At 37.2% G+C, this 25002-nt stretch overlaps 1 protein-coding gene and 1 long non-coding RNA gene across 2 annotated transcripts; both read left to right on the top strand.

Moving 5' to 3' along the window:
* The first annotated feature begins 388 nt into the window (after nucleotides 1–388).
* Nucleotides 389–3058, top strand: LOC121649734 (sentrin-specific protease 2-like). The gene is made up of 8 exons (XM_042000741.1): nucleotides 389–577; nucleotides 680–802; nucleotides 1026–1091; nucleotides 1482–1570; nucleotides 2126–2231; nucleotides 2378–2483; nucleotides 2572–2633; nucleotides 2845–3058. Exons 1-8 carry the CDS (start codon nucleotides 560–562, stop codon nucleotides 2941–2943), a joined length of 669 nt encoding a protein of 222 aa, XP_041856675.1. The 5' UTR covers nucleotides 389–559; the 3' UTR covers nucleotides 2944–3058.
* Nucleotides 3059–10335: 7277 nt separating this feature from the next.
* On the top strand, nucleotides 10336–11091 carry LOC121649768. Its single transcript, XR_006012171.1, has 3 exons — nucleotides 10336–10420; nucleotides 10509–10570; nucleotides 10782–11091. It is a non-coding gene; the product is annotated as an uncharacterized LOC121649768 (long non-coding RNA).
* The last annotated feature ends 13911 nt before the right edge of the window (nucleotides 11092–25002 follow it).

A 25002-nucleotide genomic window follows, 5' to 3' on the forward strand; every position in this document is an offset into this window, starting at 1 on the left:
AACATAAAATTTTGATCATCTAACATTTTCGACTAATACAATTTTATTACAATTTTGACCAATTGTAACAATTACCAATAATATCTGATGATAACCTCTTTTTTAACTCACTTTAATCATCTTGTGATCTCATAAAACAAGCTCATTGTATGGTTATGTTTAGTTTTAAATTTGCTGTCAGGGACTGCAGAAGAAGAAATGTTTTCTGTTCATTAAAAGAAACTAGATTTGCATTTTGAAACCTTCACCAACACTTTTTATTGTCCACGAAAACTATCTTGGATTTCAATCACAAAGTAGATGTAGCCTATCATATTGCACACACAATGACTTCAAAGCATGACTCCATTTTAGTTTCGAAAGTATATACAGCAACGGGGCATTATTTTATTGTTAATGTCAACTTGCCCTTTAAGTTATATTTTCTCCAAAAAAAAACTTGAATATATATTTTGCAGATGTTAAAGATGCTTGGGCTGGACAGACCGCCCATGTACTCCTTTCAAAAGTGGGGGCCTATAAGCTCTTCTACTGGGACATCAAACAGACAGGGCCCCACATGGAGCTGGAAAGTGAGGTATTATATTGATTATGATTTAACTATCCCAAAAGTCACCTGTAAATTAATTTTTATTTTTCTTTATCTTCTGCAAAATAACTTTTTACTATTTCTCCACAGTCTATTAATGCCTTTTTGGCCATTCTGGTGCGCAGCTACAACCACCAGAACAAGGAAAAGGCTGCATCCATCGATTCCTATGCCATGAGCTCAATGTGGACTGGAAAAACACCAAGACTTAAGGTATGTGCTGTCACTATAAACTTGAAATATGTAGTGCCAAATCTATGCAACTCACATACCTTTTCAAAACAAAGGCTTTATAAATCTCATATGTTGTGACAAAATTTTGTGTCCAAGTCCTTTTTTCCTACCCTTTTAAATTCATGTCTAGGATTTTTCTTATCACACTTGTTCTGATATTATGAGGAACTCAACTTTATTCAAATGTGTGTGTTTGGTGTAGATCCAACCCATGGAGTATGAAGTGATTATGGGGATTGTCAATGAGCATCACCACTGGACATTAGTGGTAAATAAAATTTCAAATGTCTAATAATTGTGTAATTGTGGAGGTGGATTTTTGTACTTTCCAGGCTATTGAACACTTGAATATAAGCCAACCTTGCACCTGCATTCAGAAGTTCTATATCCTTCTTTAACAGCCATATCAGTTGCCTTTAATTTGAAGCCTGTATCATATACATGTTTTGACCTGCGGTTTCCACAATAAGATTTTGTGCATGAAGCTAAAAAAGAAACTTGTTGATCTAAACCAATTCATAAATTTACTGCATCATTCTTTGGGCTGAAGGATTTAGATTTTCTGCAAAAGTGTTGCCTTACAGCCTGGAAATTAAGGCTTTATACATATCAATAATCCAAGTATTGGGTTTTTCCCTTTAATTCCATGAAACTACAGGTGATTTATCCTAGAGAAAAAAAATCTCTTTTCCTGGATCCATTGGGAGAATCTAAAACTGACATCAAGAAGTGCTTGGAGATAACAAGGTAAAAATTATATATCATGATCTATTAAAATATTTATGCAGTTTTTAATTAGTCCATAGGTATCCCTCTAGAGTTAATTGAGGGCACCATATGTGTTGCTTTAGAAAGGGAGCAAACAAGTTGTTAACATATTTCCAGTCGTTTAAGTAATTATGAGTTCTATCTGTGCCTATTGGATTGAAGCATATGGATGCATGTGGATTAAATGAGCTAATAGGATTTCTAAGTTTCACTTTTTGATCCAAAGAATTGTGCAGTTCACTTGGCATGATGCAAGGGGCTCCTCATACCCAACTCTTCTTGCCCAAGTCATGCTATCACTCAGAAAGATGGCAGTAAGGACTGCTGTAACTATATAATCTTTTCCATTTGATCCAGAAGCCAAACTTGTAACTCCCAAGCAAGTTGAAAAATGTCAAAAATTTTCTCAGGATTACACTTAATGACAAGTCTTTTTATGAAGACTCCACAGCAGTTTTCATCACTAAACCAGAGTCATTTTACCATTTAAAATGCAAAAGTATGAAACTTTCAGTGACAATTTCTTTTTCGTAGGGGTTTCATGAGAGCGAAAGGGATCAGTGTGTCCAGGTGGTCTTGTGACACTGTTCCACATCCCAAACAAGTCGATGGGACCTCATGTGGAGTGTTTGCTTTGACAGTATGTATAATTTTTCAAAAATCCCAGTTCAATGACAAGCTCAAATAAATGTTGATTACGATAAAATTATAAATTGCACAATATCTTCTTTCTACATAACATAAAAATTGTATGTATTTTATTGCTTTTGTTTCATTAAATATCAGTTTGCTGAGAAGATTCTGAAAGGGGAGAGCATTGAATTTGATACAAACACACAAGCTGTGAACAGTCTCAGATTCACAATTGCACTTACACTCCTTCAACAGACTGGTGAGTAACGTTCTATCAAGGTATCTTCTGACAGCCAAATAACAGTTCAAAATGCGATGAAAGATTCCACTCTTGATTTTTTTATCAGATGACCTCACCGATGTTTGCCATCACTGTGGGGAAGAGGAACACGAGACAAATGTGGACTGGGTAACTTGTCTGCACAGCATTTAAATAAAAATGTCATAGAAAATATATTTTGTATATATTTGGTAGTTTTTTTTAAATGTTGATGGTGATATTTGGGAAATTTACTATTTTAATTTATAGTTAAAGAGTGACAAAGATAACTGCAGGAATTAAGAAATGTCAAGTCTCCAGCTGAGGAGATTCTGTTAACCAAGATTCTTTTTTTTTATAGATACAGTGTGATGATTGTCTCCGATGGTTCCACCAGGAGTGTGTGGGAAACCCACCAGTGGACGAGGCTTTTCACTGTCCCACTTGCGTTTCTAAATAAAAAAAACAGCCTTGAAAAGACATTGTTATAGGTTGTGAATGGAGATTTTGCATGAAAAACAGTGTATTTGTGCTGACATTAAAGTGTACATAGACCAACTTAAATGATGATTAGATTGTTTACTGCAGATATCAGGAATGATCCACAGAGCAAATAGACAAAATCTTGTGCTGATTATATTTACCACATGTCATATAGGCAGGGGGTACAGATTCTCACAGGCTGAAGCATGGTATCTGTGAAAATCTGTACCCCATGTCTAACGTCTTTATTTGAAGACACATATTGATCTTATTTACTGCAGATATCAGGAATGATCCACAGAGCAAATAGACAAAATCTTGTGCTGATTATATTTACCACATGTCATATAGGCAGGGGTAGAACTGATATATAGGTATGTAGCTTCAGCAACATAAAGATATTGTTATAGTTATGAAAACCGTGATTTTGAAAGGAAATGATTGGGGGAATACAGTGGTTGTTTTCCCGTTGTCGTTACGTAGGTGAACCGAATTTTTGGCCGCCACCAGATCTCTAATTGGACAGAGAAATAGCCAAATTACGGCCAACTTGAGGCAAACATTGAGCTCAAAACAACAACAACAACAAAACTAGCATAATCTCAGCGACCAAAAACAGCAACTTGTATATTGTTTTATCAATTTACGTGGTGTAATCCATCTCTGAAAGGCGCTCATACGCTATTGAACGACTGTGCGCGCTCCCGCGTCAGGGGATACAAATTCTGACGGGGATAAGCGCCTTGGCACGACAACCCAACCATCCGGCTCGTCCTCCTCCTCATCCAAGCTCTCTACATCTCCCACGGATGAGGAAGGAGAAGCGGGTGGCGTTACATCAGAACAGGACCACGTAGGATCCTGAAACCCTGTAGAGGATGCATGCAGGGAACCCCCATACCCCTCGTTGACAACCAGCTCCAGCGTCACGGGGGGCGCTGGTTCGGGAGCCTGAGCGTACCCCTCAACCCTGATTCCAGACAACAGCGAGGGTGAGCACTCGGTGTCCTGAGAGTACCCCACATCCGCAGCTCCAGACAGCAGCGAGGGTGTGCAGTCAGAGTCCTGAGTCGGGTCTGGTAAGCCGGGACTGCAAGCTCCATGCTGGGGTGAGAACTCCTCCGACTAGATCGAGTGTTGAGATTTTCTAGCTTATATACTGTATCTTTGTCTTCTTCTGTTCACTCACCCCATTCTTTAGTGCCACTGTCAGGTCCAACAAATTCAGCAGTAAACAAATGTAAAAATAAAGAATAATGCGTAGTATCAAGAGGAGGCTTTGTAAAGCAAATTTGTCCGGCACAATGCGGCAGGACTGTAGAGCAGCTGGAATCCTGCAGCAGACCAGAATCAGGCAACATTTCTTTCCTAAGACTCCAGCAACTGGTTTCTTCACTTCCCAGATGTTCATAGACAGTTCTTATAAGAAGGGATGTTACACAATGCTAAACTTTACCCTGTAATTTTTTACAGATATGTTGCTGCAATCAGATTAAAAATAAAATAATATTTTTTATAAAATGTTAAAATGTCTTAGTTTCAACATTTGACATGTTTATGTTCTACTGGAAATAAAATATGAGTTCATGAGATTTGTAAATCATTGCATTCTGTTTTTGTTTACATTTTACACAAAGTCCCAACATTTTGGGAATTTGAATTGTGACATGGACTCACTTTATACTGTTTTGGTGTTAAGAGTTGATTCTGGTTAAATTTATAGGACCAGATTTAGATAATTAATTTGAGGAATGTGATTGTGAGCTTGGGGAAAGAAATAACAGGTGTTTAGGGGAAGCACACTTCCACCATTACTCTGAAATTAATGCTACATGTTTGCAAGCTGCAATATGTGAGTAACCAGTAAGGGCAGTTTAGGAACAACTTTCACCAGATGTAAGGTATGGTAACAGAGTTGACAGCTGCAAAAATCATGGAAATCATGGACATGTCTATGAAGACATGAGGTCAAAAAACAATTATATTCTCATCCTAATGTTACGAAGGATCACGCAGAGACAGATCAGAGTTCAGTCGAGGATTTATTACAGTCACTGATAGCAACACAGAAGCTTACGACACCGGGTAACCAAGGAGCAAACAAGGGAGTCTGGAGATCAGCCAGGTGAGTCGGGACCGGGAAGGGGAGATCAGGGAAGTCCAACAAAGTTGCAACAAGGTCCAATGGGGAATGGATGTGGAGTTGGCGTATATAAAGCCCAGTGATCAGATTGATTGCAGGTGTGACTGATTAGTATTCTGGGGAATGACTGCGGTGATAGTGGCAGGTGTGGGTGTATCCGTGGCAGGGCCTGGTGTGAGTGTAACACCTTGGAGTTTCCCATTCTGAGCCCCTTATATTTTCAGCAGATATTTTTTTTTTACATTGTGTCCACAAGTTGTTATTTGCATTTGTGCAATTTGATTATTTTGTTGCATTGAAGATAATATTTTTTAAACACTTATCTTATGAATGAAATATGTTAAGTTGTGTGCAAATGTTAAAATACTCTGCACCAATCAGTAATGACACTTTAAGGGTGTCACGTTCCTAACTACTAGCATCAATGTAAAATACATATTATTTCCCAAAATGTTGGAGTATTGCTTTAAAACTATTGTTTCCCCTCATGCAAATAGTGGCACACTATTGATGAGCTATATTATGTACCACTGATGGTGACTGTGGAAAAATATAATCTTATAAGACATTCAGTGAACTTTCAATATTACATATTACATAACCAAAACATGGCAGCATTTTGGTCCTGCTATTAGCATCTAGTTCAGGAGCACAAAGGCAGAGGTACAACATATCTGTGTAATATGAATGTCAGAATAAATACAATGGTTGCAGATATTGAAAAAAAAAATATGTAGAACATTTAATGGTGCAACATATTTTAAAACATAAGCTGATTACAATATCAAAAAATCTATTGGGATATATTCAGTCTGTTGAGTCATTTGTGTAATCTTGGGAGCAGAGTTTTCTTATATCTGGTTCTACTTTGGATATAAAAAAAGTAATATTTTACTCTGTGACAATATTTAGGGCATTTGTTTCTGAAAATAATGAGCTATAGTGTGGGTCAGCAATCCTTCCTGGGTGCACCCAGTGCAGGTGAAGAAACAGGTCACTCGTGCAAACACAAACATGTACTCATCTTCGACAACAGAGTTTTTAACCTGGATGTTTTATAGAGTTAAATATAGGATGTAGAAGTTGTCAGTCGTATGATATTGATAGTGGATAAGAGGGGTGGGGGTGGTTGCTTTGTGCAGTCTGACAGGAATTGTCCACTAGACATCTTCTAATTTCATAGTTAATCTTTTATTTCTCTCTTCATCTCCCCTCCCTTTCATGCTTTAACTTCCTTAAAATGTAGTTTTGCATTATTAAACACTGTGCTTAAACTAATAACTAATAATAAAAGTATTGCTGCAGTGTTCTGCATAGAAATCCATTACAATAATTCACAGAAGAAGAGATAAAAGCATGAATAATCACCCCTAGATCAGCCTTTGACATCAGTAGTCTGAAAACAATATATTTTCAGCAAATAGATAATTGTAACTGACCTAATCTTGTTTATTTCCTAAATCTTTTACAGAAAAGGTCATTTGCAGTGACCCATAAGTGCTTGAAGCCATGCATATAAATGTGGATTGGCTCAACAACTGCTTGTCCTTACTGTGCCAGTACAAAGAGAAGTACTGATTAAACAGAAGTTTGAAGGACATCAAGGGGGTGTGAAGTCGGTTTTAAATTCCGGTCCCAAATTTCCCTGAGGGCTCTCTGAAGGGATTAATGAAGTATTTCTATTCTATTCTAAATGAACAAGCAGGGCACTGATGTCTGTAAAGTCTCTTCCACTGGCGTCCCAGTCTGAGCCATTTGACTCAAAAGGATGGAGCTTGACACATTGCAATCCATTGATTGATACAAAGAGCATCACTTCCTGTGCAACTTGGTAATAAAACAAGCAGGAACAGCACCATGTTGATTTTTTTGTTGTTTAAAGCCACATGTCAAGAAGAAAGAGCACAAATGTCTTGATGTTCACCATTCTCCTCCTTTGTTTCCATGTCTCGTTTTTCTTATGATTCATGGAATGCATTGCGCCGCTATGACATCACAGTATTACGTATCTGAAGCTTTGATCGCTTTCCGGTTAATGCCCTGTCTACCAGGTTGACTGTGGAAATGCATCAAAAATAACGGTTTACCAAACCAAAACAAATCACAAGCATAACTTGTCAGAATGATGGAGAGATACTTGATGCAATGGCAGCGACCCTATTCACAAACAAATTCATTTTACTCAGACTTTGTGTACAGTGGTGCAGGCGGAATATCAGGAGAGACATTAAGTAAAGTAGTCAACTTTAGCACTCAGGGAAAACTATTTAATAGTGCTAGGTCATGTACAGATTTAATAATGTTGCATAAATTATTGCGTTATCTTAAGAAAAAAAGGCTTTTCTTACTACAGTGTGAGCTTACATCCCACTAGCTAACTTTAGCAGTCAAGTAAACAGAATTAACAACATTATTTTGTCATCCTGAGAAAAGTATTCTTGAGGTAATGAAATTAAAAGTTTTTCAAGCATGGCTGCGCTCAGCTACCATAGCACATTGAAAACAACTATACAACTAATTTGTTTATGACTCTGTAAGGACGGAACATCATGTATGAAATATAATACATATAATAAATATTATAGCATTACAGTCTTCCTTATTTAGGACTTTCTTTGTCAGAGTTAAGGGGTTCATCCCAGGCAGCAAACAGAATATTATGTATATGCCTTAACTTCCTGTTTTTGTTACTGATTATGTTTATGTTTATGTTTATTGAGATCCCCATTAGCGTCAGCAGCATGCTGCATCAGCTATTCTTCCTGGGGTCAGTTTACAGTAGAAAAAGTATACAATTCACATTTTTAACGAAATACAAATTAAATATTAACATAAAATTTTGATCATCTAACATTTTCGACTAATACAATTTTATTACAATTTTGACCAATTGTAACAATTACCAATAATATCTGATGATAACCTCTTTTTTAACTCACTTTAATCATCTTGTGATCTCATAAAACAAGCTCATTGTATGGTTATGTTTAGTTTTAAATTTGCTGTCAGGGACTGCAGAAGAAGAAATGTTTTCTGTTCATTAAAAGAAACTAGATTTGCATTTTGAAACCTTCACCAACACTTTTCATTGTCCACGAAAACTATCTTGGATTTCAATCACAAAGTAGATGTAGCCTATCATATTGCACACACAATGACTTCAAAGCATGACTCCATTTTAGTTTCGAAAGTATATACAGCAACGGGGCATTATTTTATTGTTAATGTCAACTTGCCCTTTAAGTTATATTTTCTCCAAAAAAAAACTTGAATATATATTTTGCAGATGTTAAAGATGCTTGGGCTGGACAGACCGCCCATGTACTCCTTTCAAAAGTGGGGGCCTATAAGCTCTTCTACTGGGACATCAAACAGACAGGGCCCCACATGGAGCTGGAAAGTGAGGTATTATATTGATTATGATTTAACTATCCCAAAAGTCACCTGTAAATTAATTTTTATTTTTCTTTATCTTCTGCAAAATAACTTTTTACTATTTCTCCACAGTCTATTAATGCCTTTTTGGCCATTCTGGTGCGCAGCTACAACCACCAGAACAAGGAAAAGGCTGCATCCATCGATTCCTATGCCATGAGCTCAATGTGGACTGGAAAAACACCAAGACTTAAGGTATGTGCTGTCACTATAAACTTGAAATATGTAGTGCCAAATCTATGCAACTCACATACCTTTTCAAAACAAAGGCTTTATAAATCTCATATGTTGTGACAAAATTTTGTGTCCAAGTCCTTTTTTCCTACCCTTTTAAATTCATGTCTAGGATTTTTCTTATCACACTTGTTCTGATATTATGAGGAACTCAACTTTATTCAAATGTGTGTGTTTGGTGTAGATCCAACCCATGGAGTATGAAGTGATTATGGGGATTGTCAATGAGCATCACCACTGGACATTAGTGGTAAATAAAATTTCAAATGTCTAATAATTGTGTAATTGTGGAGGTGGATTTTTGTACTTTCCAGGCTATTGAACACTTGAATATAAGCCAACCTTGCACCTGCATTCAGAAGTTCTATATCCTTCTTTAACAGCCATATCAGTTGCCTTTAATTTGAAGCCTGTATCATATACATGTTTTGACCTGCGGTTTCCACAATAAGATTTTGTGCATGAAGCTAAAAAAGAAACTTGTTGATCTAAACCAATTCATAAATTTACTGCATCATTCTTTGGGCTGAAGGATTTAGATTTTCTGCAAAAGTGTTGCCTTACAGCCTGGAAATTAAGGCTTTATACATATCAATAATCCAAGTATTGGGTTTTTCCCTTTAATTCCATGAAACTACAGGTGATTTATCCTAGAGAAAAAAAATCTCTTTTCCTGGATCCATTGGGAGAATCTAAAACTGACATCAAGAAGTGCTTGGAGATAACAAGGTAAAAATTATATATCATGATCTATTAAAATATTTATGCAGTTTTTAATTAGTCCATAGGTATCCCTCTAGAGTTAATTGAGGGCACCATATGTGTTGCTTTAGAAAGGGAGCAAACAAGTTGTTAACATATTTCCAGTCGTTTAAGTAATTATGAGTTCTATCTGTGCCTATTGGATTGAAGCATATGGATGCATGTGGATTAAATGAGCTAATAGGATTTCTAAGTTTCACTTTTTGATCCAAAGAATTGTGCAGTTCACTTGGCATGATGCAAGGGGCTCCTCATACCCAACTCTTCTTGCCCAAGTCATGCTATCACTCAGAAAGATGGCAGTAAGGACTGCTGTAACTATATAATCTTTTCCATTTGATCCAGAAGCCAAACTTGTAACTCCCAAGCAAGTTGAAAAATGTCAAAAATTTTCTCAGGATTACACTTAATGACAAGTCTTTTTATGAAGACTCCACAGCAGTTTTCATCACTAAACCAGAGTCATTTTACCATTTAAAATGCAAAAGTATGAAACTTTCAGTGACAATTTCTTTTTCGTAGGGGTTTCATGAGAGCGAAAGGGATCAGTGTGTCCAGGTGGTCTTGTGACACTGTTCCACATCCCAAACAAGTCGATGGGACCTCATGTGGAGTGTTTGCTTTGACAGTATGTATAATTTTTCAAAAATCCCAGTTCAATGACAAGCTCAAATAAATGTTGATTACGATAAAATTATAAATTGCACAATATCTTCTTTCTACATAACATAAAAATTGTATGTATTTTATTGCTTTTGTTTCATTAAATATCAGTTTGCTGAGAAGATTCTGAAAGGAGAGAGCATTGAATTTGATACAAACACACAAGCTGTGAACAGTCTCAGATTCACAATTGCACTTACACTCCTTCAACAGACTGGTGAGTAACGTTCTATCAAGGTATCTTCTGACAGCCAAATAACAGTTCAAAATGCGATGAAAGATTCCACTCTTGATTTTTTTATCAGATGACCTCACCGATGTTTGCCATCACTGTGGGGAAGAGGAACACGAGACAAATGTGGACTGGGTAACTTGTCTGCACAGCATTTGAATAAAATTGTCATAGAAAATATATTTTGTATATATTTGGTAGTTTTTTTTAAATGTTGATGGTGATATTTGGGAAATTTACTATTTTAATTTATAGTAAAAGAGTGACAAAGATAACTGCAGGAATTAAGAAATGTCAAGTCTCCAGCTGAGGAGATTCTGTTAACCAAGATTCTTTTTTTTTATAGATACAGTGTGATGATTGTCTCCGATGGTTCCACCAGGAGTGTGTGGGAAACCCACCAGTGGACGAGGCTTTTCACTGTCCCACTTGCGTTTCTAAATAAAAAAAACAGCCTTGAAAAGACATTGTTATAGGTTGTGAATGGAGATTTTGCATGAAAAACAGTGTATTTGTGCTGACATTAAAGTGTACATAGACCAACTTAAATGATGATTAGATTGTTTACTGCAGATATCAGGAATGATCCACAGAGCAAATAGACAAAATCTTGTGCTGATTATATTTACCACATGTCATATAGGCAGGGGGTACAGATTCTCACAGGCTGAAGCATGGTATCTGTGAAAATCTGTACCCCATGTCTAACGTCTTTATTTGAAGACACATATTGATCTTATTTACTGCAGATATCAGGAATGATCCACAGAGCAAACAGACAAAATCACGTGCTGATTATATTTACCACATGTCATATAGGCAGGGGTAGAACTGATATATAGGTATGTAGCTTCAGCGACATAAAGATATTGTTATAGTTATGAAAACCGTGATTTTGAAAGGAAATGATTGGGGGAATACAGTGGTTGTTTTCCCGTTGTCGTTACGTAGGTGAACCGAATTTTTGGCCGCCACCAGATCTCTAATAAATTGGACAGAGAAATAGCCAAATTACGGCCAACTTGAGGCAAACATTGAGCTCAAAACAACAACAACAACAAAACTAGCATAATCTCAGCGACCAAAAACAGCAACTTGTATATTGTTTTGTCAATTTACGTGGTGTAATCCATCTCTGAAAGGCGCTCATACGCTATTGAACGACTGTGCGCGCTCCCGCGTCAGGGGATACAAATTCTGACGGGGATAAGCGCCTTGGCACGACACCTGAATGAATCGAGGGGTGCACAGACCCCTCATGAGGCCGTGAAAGTTATCCTTGTAGCAGTTGTCATCGACCACATCCAGACACTGGTGCTCTTTCTGACTGGGGTGGTCAATCTCACATCTGAAACAGTTATCCTGCCGGAACTTACGGAGGACGCTAGTGAGTAGATGGAGAACCGCCGTCTTCACAGCGTTGATGAACGTAGATGACACCCAACCATCCGGCTCGTCCTCCTCCTCATCCAAGCTTTCTACGTCTCCCACGGATGAGGAAGGAGAAGCGGGTGGCGTTACATCAGAACAGGACCACGTAGGATCCTGAAACCCTGTAGAGGATGCATGCAGGGAACCCCCATACCCCTCGTTCACAACCAGCTCCAGCGTCACGGGCGGCGCTAGTTCGGGAGCCTGAGCGTACCCCTCAACCCTGATTCCAGACAACAGCGAGGGTGAGCACTCGGTGTCCTGAGAGTACCCCACATCCGCAGCTCCAGACAGCAGCGAGGGTGTGCAGTCAGAGTCCTGAGTCGGGTCTGGTAAGCCGGTGTCATGCCGAGAAATGCATGTCTGCCGAGATTTGCATGCCCATCGCGTGAACGCGCACCACTAAGCATTCGAGATCGTGTCGTTGTTTGAGACATTTCACATCTAGAATCGATGTAGCTTTGATTGTTGTTCTTTTATAAGATAATAAAGTATTTCAGAGATGTACTTTAGTAATATTTAGACCTACACCACTGGGTAAAACATTCTTTATTTGCTTCTTTAGCTCATTTAAGAAGTGTAACATTTTTCTGTCCACAGAGTGTTTTGGCATCGGTTCACCTATGTAACTTTAGCCCGTAACTGGTTAAAAAACACGGCAAAATCTTCCACTCAAATGATCCACAAATTATGTTTTGTTTTTTGTTTTTTTGTTTTGTTTTTTTTTTTTGTTTTTTTTGTTTTTGGTTTTGTTTTGTTTTTTCTTCTTCTTCTTCTTCTTCTTTTGGTTTTTCTTTCATTGTCACATGTTTTTGTTGGTCAAAAATAACAACAAGGGAAATTGGTAAAGGTGGAAGTACTGGTTACAAGTTTTATATGGTTTATATTGCTCCCCATATTTATTGGCTAGCATTTCAGTCAAGCAATCTGGTTTTATTTATACAACTCTAGTCACTCAAAGTGCTGGACAGAGATAAAAACAGGAATAAAAACAAAGTACACTTAACAATTATAAATATCACAACTTTCTCAACTGACACCCCTATCACGCATCAAAGGCTGATCTGACAATATAGATTTTCAGTCTTTCTTAAACAGGGGCAAGGTTCACATATGTAGGTTACATGTAAGAAACACACACTGATCAGTCATCATAGACTAGTTGTAATGTGGGAAACAACATTTCAACCATACCTTTATGTATTTAAGCTCCTGGGGGGGGATGCATAATGTGGCAATGCAGATTTAGTGCTTGCCGAGAAATGCATCCCCTGGTTTATTAGGCTACTGTGTAAGTTACATGTAAGAAACACACACTGATCAGTCATCATAGACTAGTTGTAATGTGGGAAACAACATTTCAACCATACCTTTATGTATTTAAGCTCCTGGGGGGGGGATGCATAATGTGGCAATGCAGATTTAGTGCTTGCCGAGAAATGCATCCCCTGGTTTATTAGGCTACTGTGTAAGTTACATGTAAGAAACACACACTGATCAGTCATCATAGACTAGTTGTAATGTGGGAAACAACATTTCAACCATACCTTTATGTATTTAAGCTCCTGGGGGGGGATGCATAATGTGGCAATGCAGATTTAGTGCTTGCCGAGAAATGCATCCCCTGGTTTATTAGGCTACTGTGTAAGTTACATGTAAGAAACACACACTGATCAGTCATCATAGACTAGTTGTAATGTGGGAAACAACATTTCAACCATACCTTTATGTATTTAAGCTCCAGGGGGGGGATGCATAATGTGGCAATGCAGGTTTAGTGCTTGCCGAGATATGCATCCCCTGGTTTCTTGGCCAGGATGTACAGTACCAGCACAAAACTCACAGAAATGCCTCTTATTATACTTGCTATCATATAGAAATAAAGAAACCAGCTCTATCTGCATGGTAACCTGCACTAGCAGGGGATGCATTTTCTGGCAGGGCCGATATGAGGCTTGCCGAGATATGCATCCCCTGGTTTATTAGGCTACTGTGTAAGTTACATGTAAGAAACACACACTGATCAGTCATCATAGACTAGTTGTAATGTGGGAAACAACATTTCAACCATACCTGTATGTATTTAAGCTCCAGGGGGGGGATGCATAATGTGGCAATGCAGGTTTAGTGCTTGCCGAGATATGCATCCCCTGGTTTCTTGGCCAGGATGTACAGTACCAGTACAAAACTCACAGAAATGCCTCTTATTATACTCGCTTATTTAAAAATGAGAATTGACAAATTGTTTATGCACAACTTTTAGTATTTTCACAGATGGGCATTTGTGCATTCAGGTGTATTCATATATATAGCTATATATATAATTTTTTAATTTAAAAGATATGGGGGACAATTTGCAAGAGTTCCTCTTTATGCATAATGATGTGTGCGTATGATTAGGGTAATAGTAAAGTAAAGCGTTTCCAATTATAACAAGTATTTGGCATGTGTTTCCCTTAACCTCTTAAATAAGCTAAATACCAAAAACACCTTCTTTTTTTTCTTTGAATCTGCGTGTTTGTGAAATGAACTTTTTCAGTCGGTCCCTTGCACCCGAAACTTAACAGGACAGCTATTGAGCGACAAAAGTCACAGGTTGTAGCATAGCAGCGGCTACAATTGGATTCATTAGAGGATAATTTATCGTTCTTGTAGCAAGGTAGCTCGTCATAATGGACGTGCATTTATACGAGGCAATTTTACTGTACAAACGTTTTGGGAAATATAACGAGCAATTAACTAAAGCCCAAAAAAACGAAATACGACGGAAAGCGTCAAGATATGTCCTTGAAGGTTTGTTTTCACCCTCCTAAGTTTAAGTAACCTAAGCAAAGTGTTGTGTGCTTTAAAAATTTGTATTCATTGTGATTGTTTCACAGTAGTAGGCTATTTATCTATTCGCAATAGTGTTATTCGATTTTATTGATATAGCCCCCCACCCCCCAATCGCCCCATGGGTGTTGTATTGCATGAACGTTGCTTAGGCTATTTCAAAATCTGTTTTTCAGGAGATTTTTTATTTCATATCAAAGGACCTGAAGACACCAAGACAAAAGTGGTGTGTGGTGCAGAAGATGCCAACGCTATTTTTGAACAGTTTCATGCAAGTCCAACAGGAGGACACACTGGCCAGAAAAAAACCAGGGATGCAATTTGCAGGCGGTTCTTCTGGCCTGGTATGACTAAAGACATCGACAAATGGGTAATAACATACAACTTATGTCCTTGAACAAACTTGCCATCAAACAGAAATGTTTACTACAAGATTATTGCTGTTGATATGAAGTACTGTATGCTGCTTCTTCTCCATTATGGTATGATACATAGCAAGCTGAGCGAAAGGCCTTGACATTCCTTCTTATATTAAATCATGAAAATGATAGATGCAGTTTATATAATTTTCATAATTTGATTGTCACACAGGTGTCAGAATGTGCAATGTGCCAGTCAGCTCAGCGGCCAATCAAACAGGAAGTTCAGTATACTCCTATAAAGGTCTTATTCTGTATTATTTATTATTACAAATGAAAAGCTGCAAGAATAATTCATTTAAACTTTGAAAGTACAGCACAGATATATAAGCATGTTAAAGCCAGAGCTTTACAGTTTTGTCTCACAGCACAAGTGTTTCAGATTTGAACCTATCTATCTATCTATCTATCTATCTATCTATCTATCTATCTATCTATCTATCTATCTATCTATCTATCTATCTATTCAATAAAATTGATCAAGATATTGTAGTTAAACTTCTAGACTATATTTATATAAAATATATCTATATAAATATATACATATATATCTTTTATGTTCAGGTTACCCAACCGTTTGAGCTTGTGGGAATGGACTTAATTGGGAAACTGAAAAAAACTAATCATGGAAACCAATACATATGCGTCATGATCGACTACTTTACCAAGTGGCCGCAAGCATATGCCATAAAGACAAAATGTACTGATGAGGTCACTGAGCAGATTTTAAAGTTCGTCTATCAGTTTGAGGCACCAAAGAGGATACTCACTGACCAAGGACGTGAGTTTGTAAATGCGGTAATGCTGGATTTTTTACTCTCATGTATTCTATTGAATAAATTACATTAAAATTTAAACATCTTATTTAATCTTTAATTATATTTTTTGTTTGTTGCTCACAGGTTAACAAGAGTGTGTGTGCCAAACTGGGCATCCTCAGAAGCCTTTGCGCTCCCTACCATCCACAGACCAATGGTTTAGTTGAAAACATGAACTCAACCATTCAAAAGTAAGGACAAGCATTTACATAATTCTGTAAATCTTTCTTTTTGTTTTATTTAGCACGTAAATGCTATAATTAGAACATAGAAATAAAATAAGATAGATAAATTTGCCGAGATAAATGATTTTTTTGTCAGATAGAGAGAAAAGAAGAAGAGCTACAGCCATTCTGGTACAATGTAATAATCCTAATAGAATGTTTTTGGGAGAGGTAGAAGCCAAATAGGATTACAGCAGCAACACTCCCATAAAATACTCAACAATTACATGAAAACAAAATACATATCAAAATAAATATATAAATATGTTGCAAACACATACAATCAATTCATGTTAATTTCCCTTTTATCAGGACAGGTACTCAGCCATTAGCTTCTACTTCAGTTCATTTTTATAAAGTGAAAATGTTGTAAATGAATCTATAAGAAATGCAATATCTGCTCCATAATTTAGCACCATAATATCTTGGTCATTGACAAACCTTTTTTTTTTGTATGTAAAATTTGTAATCTAGTAGTTCAATTTATTTTAGGGCTCTCTGCAAACTTGTGGGAACAAGACCTGACACATGGGATGAGTATTTGGATCCTGTAATGTTTGCCCTTCGGACCAAGAAGCAAGTTACAACAAAATATTCCCCATACTTTTTGATGTTTGGGAGAGAAGCCCGCTATCCTGTGGAAATTCCAGAGAACTATGAGGTTTGTGAAAGTGGAGAATTAGATATCATTGTGTTTTTTTGTGGTTAAAAAAAATTTAAGTAACCACTATCATTTTTTTCAAAGTATACTTGTAGCATTTTATATTTTTGTTTGTTTGTTTAGCTGGATAGCACTGTGGAGGATGTTGTTGGTGAGGAGAACATTTCCAAAGCCATTGAAGAGATGGATGACATCAGAAAAATAGTTTTGGAGAATGTCTCCAAAGCACAAAACACAACAAAAAAGCGCCTAAAGTCTTTGGGGAAGAGTATTGATTTTGCTGTAGGCGACATGGTTCTGAGACAGAACATCAGAAGCCAGCAACGGAAAGGTGGAAAGCTGGAGGCCAACTTCCTTGGGCCCTTTACAATCATTGCACTTGCCGGCAAGAGTGCTGATCTTCAAGGGGAAAATGGCTCTGTTCATAAAAAAGTCAGCATTGACCATCTGAAACCCTTTAAGCAGTGTGATGTAAGGGTACCACAAAAGATTGTATCCAGTGTATCCAATGTATCCAGTTCCCCAGCATCTGCTGCTCCGCACAGTTCCCCAGCATCCGCTGCTTCCCACAGTTCACCAGCCTCAACCACAGAAGCATCCGCTGCTCCTCACAGTTCCCCAGTATCTGCTGCTCCGCACAGTTCCCCAGCCTCAACCACAGAAGCATCCACTGCTCCTCACAGTTGCCCAGCATCCGCTGCTTCCCACAGTTCCCCAGCATCCGCTGCTTCCCACAGTTCCCCAGCATCCGCTGCTCCTCACAGTTCCCCAGTATCTGCTGCTCCGCACAGTTCCCCAGCCTCAACCACAGAAGCATCCGCTGCTCCTCACAGTTGCCCAGCATCCGCTGCTTCCCACAGTTCCCCAGCATCCGCTGCTCCTCACAGTTCCCCAGTATCTGCTGCTCCGCACAGTTCCCCAGCCTCAACCACACAAGGATCTGCTGCTCCAGCTGACACATGCCCTGCATCATCAGAATCAGCAAATGAAAACTATAAAGAAACAGAGATTGCTAAATGTAAGATTTTTTAAAGAATGACAACATGTACTGATGTTTTGCAGTTTGTTTTTGTTTAATATTCTTGTTTACTTTTGTAGATGTGAATGAGGTGTGGTCTGGAAAATTCCAGAATGCTTCTGTGATATTATCCAAGATTGGACCTTACAAGCTATTTTGCTGGGACATCGCAAGGCTTGCTCCCAGCCAAGAGCTTGAGAGCGAGGTAAGTTTGTTTAGAACATCTGTTTTTAGTTTATTTCTTGATTTTATACTGACTGAATTTATGCCAAAAGCTTTCATGTTATTTTTAACTTTATAGTTAAAGTGGAAGAAATAACAAAATCCATCTATCCAAATTTAGATTGTTCACCATTGGATCCACAAATGTCAAGTAGTGCACTGTTCTCAAATATGTTATAAAAATATATCAAAATTGTTATGTGTGACATAACAATGTGTGACAGTGTAGTTATCTGTCCTTTTAGGTCATCAATGCATATCTGACAGTGCTCATCAAAAATCACAACAAGAAGAATGTGGACCATGCTGCTGTGATTGACACATATGAAATGAATCGGATATGGACCAAAAAAACCTCAAGACTGAAGGTAGAAAAAAATCTTTTTTTAAAGACACAACTACAAACTTACAAATGTATCATCTCAAGAAAATTCAAGGCATAGTAGTTTCCCATGTATTACAATACTTTTCTGTGTTATATCCCATTTGCAAGTTATATATTTTCCTGTTTTTAGATGGAGCCGTTACATTACAAGTTCATACTTGGGATTATTAATGAACACCACCACTGGATGTTAACGGTAAAATTAAGGCTGTTCTACCTTGATTGATTGCTAAGTAAAATGTATGATTAAGGATCTTGGTTGTTCTCTGATCTTACAACCTTTTTAACATACATTATTGAAATGAAATACCTTGACATACTTCCCAACAGTAGTAATTTTCATTAAAGTATAGCACACATTCCACATTGTTGAACAGTTATTTTACCTATGTGTTTACTTTGTTTCAATTTTCAATATACATTGTACCACTACAAGAAATTGTAATCTTATGGTTCTATGTCAGGATGGTAAATCCAGTTTAATTCAATTAAAATATAATTGTTTCATGTTAAATCTTTTTGATTTGAGTTCAAGTATGGTAAGGTCACATTATTACCAAATTTGTTTATAACTAGTATCATGGTGTATGTGACTGGGAATACTTTTGTCTGAAAGAAATTATAAGTTATTATAAAATGTAAAATTGACACTGAATATGCTTTCTTACAAACTGCAAAGGTAATTCATCCATCAGAGAAAAGGTCTCTGTTCTTGGATCCTCTGGGAGAATCCCATGAAAAGACCAAAAGATGCCTTGAAGCAACCAGGTGACAAAACTATTGATTGTATTTACATTTTCTAGTTGCTGCATGTAATGTTTAAGAAGAAACATTGACCACTTGTGGTATCATTTATATTTAAGAGCATTTATGCGAAAAAGAGGCTGTAACTTGTCCAGGTGGGTGTGTGGCACTCTTCCCCATGTGAACCAGCAGGATGGAGTGTCATGTGGTGTTTTTGTGTTAAAGGTGAGTGTCTGGGATTCTTTACATTTTTACAACAAATGTAAAGTACCTCAATCAAATATCCCTACTCATCCAAAGATAATGACATGTGACTAGGAAGGTTTGCCTTTATAGCAAAATTTCAAACTATTACTTGATAGTACCTATATTTGCAATATGCCATGTGTTCTTGATATATTATTTTGTTGTAAAAGATATTATTTGATGCTACTTTACTTGTTTACTGTTTGTTCTCAGTTTGCTGAGTGTATTTTGGAAGGAAAACCTCTTCAGTTTGACAACAGCACAACAGCAATGAACACCGTGAGGTTCCAGATTGCAACCACTCTCCTCAAAGAATCTGGTGTGTTTATGTTGTTGCCTTCATATTTAACATCAAATTCTTAAAGAGCACCTGAACATGTTGTGCTTTAAGTGGCAAAAAAGTGCCCTTTGAAATCATGCACTTAAGTTGGACTATGAAGCACAACTACGAGGAATAACCATTTTTTTGTTGTTAACAGAAACACTCAAGAACCTCTGCCATGACTGTGGCTTCCAAGACACTGACGATCCACAGTGGGTAATGACATTATTTTGTACATTCAAAGTTAGAAAGAGAAAACTGTATCTTAAAGGACTATTGTTGTTACTACACCTTATTACTACACTTATCTATTATTCTCATGTAATGATAAGTGTATCATTTCAGGTTAAAAAAATTCACTACCTGTGTAATACAATTATTACACACAAGAAAACTTGATAATTAAATGAAAGGGAATGTTGACATCAATTGTGTTTCAATTTTTCAGATTGCTTGTGACAACTGCGGCAGATGGTACCACCATGGCTGTGTCAAAAGTCCCCCACTACAAAAAGAGTACTTTTGTGATGTCTGTGTGTCATTTCTTTTTTAGTTTCAGGTCCAAGGGACCAATTCCACATTCAAAGAAAAAAAAGAAAGAAATGGTGTCGTACAGAGGTTTTTTTTAAATGAAGCTTATGTAAGGTTAAGGAAAAGACATGCCAATCACCTATTTATTGAAAAGGTTTTATATAGGCTGTATTACCCTAATTACATATAGACACACAATATTTTGCGTAAAGAGGAACTCTTGAAAATTCTCCCCCGTATCTTTCAAGTTTAAAAATTCAGGTGTTGTTGTAAAGTTTGAAAGAGACAAATAGGTGAAATAATAACCTTGGTTTAATATTATTATTATTATTATTATTATTGTTGTTGTTGTTGTTGTTGTTGTTGTTGTTGTAATTTGTATGTTGTATAAAACAGTTTTATAAATCAGAACAGGAGTGGAAATTCTTTTCTTTTCTACATTATATTGATTGCATTCTGAAACATTACTGTGAAGTATAATAAGAGGCATTTCTGTGAGTTTTGTGCTGGTACTGTACATCCTGGCCAAGAAACCAGGGGATGCATATCTCGGCAAGCACTAAACCTGCATTGCCACATTATGCATCCCCCCCCTGGAGCTTAAATACATACAGGTATGGTTGAAATGTTGTTTCCCACATTACAACTAGTCTATGATGACTGATCAGTGTGTGTTTCTTACATGTAACTTACACAGTAGCCTAATAAACCAGGGGATGCATTTCTCGGCAAGCACTAAATCTGCATTGCCACATTATGCATCCCCCCCCAGGAGCTTAAATACATAAAGGTATGGTTGAAATGTTGTTTCCCACATTACAACTAGTCTATGATGACTGATCAGTGTGTGTTTCTTACATGTAACTTACACAGTAGCCTAATAAACCAGGGGATGCATTTCTCGGCAAGCACTAAATCTGCATTGCCACATTATGCACCCCCCCCCAGGAGCTTAAATACATAAAGGTATGGTTGAAATGTTGTTTCCCACATTACAACTAGTCTATGATGACTGATCAGTGTGTGTTTCTTACATGTAACCTACATATGTGAACCCTGCCCCTGTTTAAGAAAGACTGAAAATCTATATTGTCAGATCAGCCTTTGATGCGTGATAGGGGTGTCAGTTGAGAAAGTTGTGATATTTATAATTGTTAAGTGTACTTTGTTTTTATTCCTGTTTTTATCTCTGTCCAGCACTTCGACTAGAGTTGTATAAATAAAACCAGATTGCTTGACTGAAATGATAGCCAATAAATATGGGGAGCAATATAAACCATATAAAACTTGTAACCAGTACTTCCACCTTTACCAATTTCCCTTGTTGTTATTTTTGACCAACAAAAACATGTGACAATGAAAGAAAAACCAAAAGAAGAAGAAGAAGAAGAAGAAAAAACAAAACAAAACAAAAAACAAAAAAAACAAAAAAACAAAAAACAAAACAAAAAAACAAAAAACAAAACATAATTTGTGGATCATTTGAGTGGAAGATTTTGCCGTGTTTTTTAACCAGTTACGGGCTAAAGTTACATAGGTGAACCGATGCCAAAACACTCTGTGGACAGAAAAATGTTACACTTCTTAAATGAGCTAAAGAAGCAAATAAAGAATGTTTTACCCAGTGGTGTAGGTCTAAATATTACTAAAGTACATCTCTCAAATACTTTATTATCTTATAAAAGAACAACAATCAAAGCTACATCGATTCTAGATGTGAAATGTCTCAAACAACGACACGATCTCGAATGCTTAGTGGTGCGCGTTCACGCGATGGGCATGCAAATCTCGGCAGACATGCATTTCTCGGCATGACACCGGGACTGCAAGCTCCATGCCGGGGTGAGAACTCCTCCGAGTCGATCGAGTGTTGAGATTTTCTAGCTTAAATACTGTATCTTTGTCTTCTTCTGTTCACTCACCCCGTTCTTTAGTGCCACTGTCAGGTCCAACAAATTCAGCAGTAAACAAATGTAAAAATAAAGAATAATGCGTATGTATCAAGAGGAGGCTTTGTAAAGCAAATTTGTCCGGCACAATGCGGCAGGACTGTAGAGCAGCTGGAATCCTGCAGCAGACCAGAATCAGGCAACATTTCTTTCCTAAAACTCCAGCAACTGGTTTCTTCACTTCCCAGATGTTTATAGACAGTTCTTATAAGAAGGGATGTTACACAATGCTAAACTTCACCCTGGAACTATTTTTTACAGATATGTTGCTGCCATCAGATTAAAAATAAAATAATATTTTTTATAAAATGTTAAAATGTCTTAGTTTCAACATTTGACATGTTTATGTTCTACTGGAAATAAAATATGAGTTTATGAGATTTGTAAATCATTGCATTCTGTTTTTGTTTACATTTTACACAAAGTCCCAACATTTTGGGAATTTGAATTGTGACATGGACTCACTTTAAACTGTTTTGGTGTTAAGAGTTGATTCTGGTTAAATTTATAGGACCGGATTTAGATAATTAATTTGAGGAATGTGATTGTGAGCTTGGGGAAAGAAATAACAGGTGTTTAGGGGAAGCACACTTCCACCATTACTCCGAAATTAATGCTACATGTTTGCAAGCTGCAATATGTGAGTAACCAGTAAGGGCAGTTTAGGAACAACTTTCACCAGATGTAAGGTATGGTAACAGAGTTGACAGCTGCAAAAATCATGGAAATCATGGACATGTCTATGAAGACATGAGGTCAAAAAACAATTATATTCTCATCCTAATGTTACGAAGGATCACGCAGAGACAGATCAGAGTTCAGTCGAGGATTTATTACAGTCACTGATAGCAACACAGAAGCTTACGACACCGGGTAACCAAGGAGCAAACAAGGGAGTCTGGAGATCAGCCAGGTGAGTCGGGACCGGGAAGGGGAGATCAGGGAAGTCCAACAAAGTTGCAACAAGGTCCAATGGGGAATGGATGTGGAGTTGGCGTATATAAAGCCCAGTGATCAGATTGATTGCAGGTGTGACTGATTAGTATTCTGGGGAATGACTGCGGTGATAGTGGCAGGTGTGGGTGTATCCGTGGCAGGGCCTGGTGTGAGTGTAACACCTTGGAGTTTCCCATTCTGAGCCCCTTATATTTTCAGCAGATATTTTTTTTTTACATTGTGTCCACAAGTTGTTATTTGCATTTGTGCAATTTGATTATTTTGTTGCATTGAAGATAATATTTTTTAAACACTTATCTTATGAATGAAATATGTTAAGTTGTGTGCAAATGTTAATATACTCTGCACCAATCAGTAAAGATACTTTAAGGGTGTCACGTTCCTAACTACTAGCATCAATGTAAAATACATATTATTTCCCAAAATGTTGGAGTATTGCTTTAAAACTATTGTTTCCCCTCATGCAAATAGTGGCACACTATTGATGAGCTATATTATGTACCACTGATGGTGACTGTGGAAAAATATAATCTTATAAGACATTCAGTGAACTTTCAATATTACATATTACATAACCAAAACATGGCAGCATTTTGGTCCTGCTATTAGCATCTAGTTCAGGAGCACAAAGGCAGAGGTACAACATATCTGTGTAATATGAATGTCAGAATAAATATAATGGTTGCAGATATTGAAAAAAAAAATATGTAGAACATTTAATGGTGCAACATATTTTAAAACATAAGCTGATTACAATATCAAAAAATCTATTGGGATATATTCAGTCTGTTGAGTCATTTGTGTAATCTTGGGAGCAGAGTTTTCTTATATCTGGTTCTACTTTGGATATAAAAAAAGTAATATTTTACTCTGTGACAATATTTAGGGCATTTGTTTCTGAAAATAATGAACTATAGTGTGGGTCAGCAATCCTTCCTGGGTGCACCCAGTGCAGGTGAAGAAACAGGTCACTCGTGCAAACACAAACATGTACTCATCTTCGACAACAGAGTTTTTAACCTGGATGTTTTATAGAGTTAAATATAGGATGTAGAAGTTGTCAGTCGTATGATATTGATAGTGGATAAGGGGGGTGGGGGTGGTTGCTTTGTGCAGTCTGACAGGAATTGTCCACTAGACATCTTCTAATTTCATAGTTAATCTTTTATTACTCTCTTCATCTCCCCTCCCTTTCATGCTTTAACTTCCTTAAAATGTAGTTTTGCATTATTAAACACTGTGCTTAAACTAATAACTAATAATAAAAGTATTGCTGCAGTGTTCTGCATAGAAATCCATTACAATAATTCACAGAAGAAGAGATAAAAGCATGAATAATCACCCCTAGATCAGCCTTTAACATCAGTAGTCTGAAAACAATATATTTTCAGCAAATAGATAATTGTAACTGACCTAATCTTGTTTATTTCCTAAATCTTTTACAGAAAAGGTCATTTGCAGTGACCCATAAGTGCTTGAAACCATGCATATAAATGTGGATTGGCTCAACAACTGCTTGTCCTTACTGTGCCAGTACAAAGAGAAGTACTGATTAAACAGAAGTTTGAAGGACATCAAGGGGGTGTGAAGTCGGTTTTAAATTCCGGTCCCAAATTTCCCTGAGGGCTCTCTGAAGGGATTAATGAAGTATTTCTATTCTATTCTAAATGAACAAGCAGGGCACTGATGTCTGTAAAGTCCCTTCCACTGGCGTCCCAGTCTGAGCCATTTGACTCAAAAGGATGGAGCTTGACACACTGCAATCCATTGATTGATACAAAGAGCATCACTTCCTGTGCAACTTGGTA

Source organism: Melanotaenia boesemani, chromosome 2 (genome assembly GCF_017639745.1).
Source record: "Melanotaenia boesemani isolate fMelBoe1 chromosome 2, fMelBoe1.pri, whole genome shotgun sequence".
NCBI classification, from domain to species: Eukaryota; Metazoa; Chordata; class Actinopteri; order Atheriniformes; family Melanotaeniidae; genus Melanotaenia; species Melanotaenia boesemani.

Coding starts and splice junctions, on each gene's coding strand:
- LOC121649734 (XM_042000741.1), top strand. Junction 1,092..1,481: donor ATCACCACTGGACATTAGTG/GTAAATAAAATT, acceptor ATGAAACTACAG/GTGATTTATCCTAGAGAAAA. Junction 1,571..2,125: donor AAGTGCTTGGAGATAACAAG/GTAAAAATTATA, acceptor TCTTTTTCGTAG/GGGTTTCATGAGAGCGAAAG.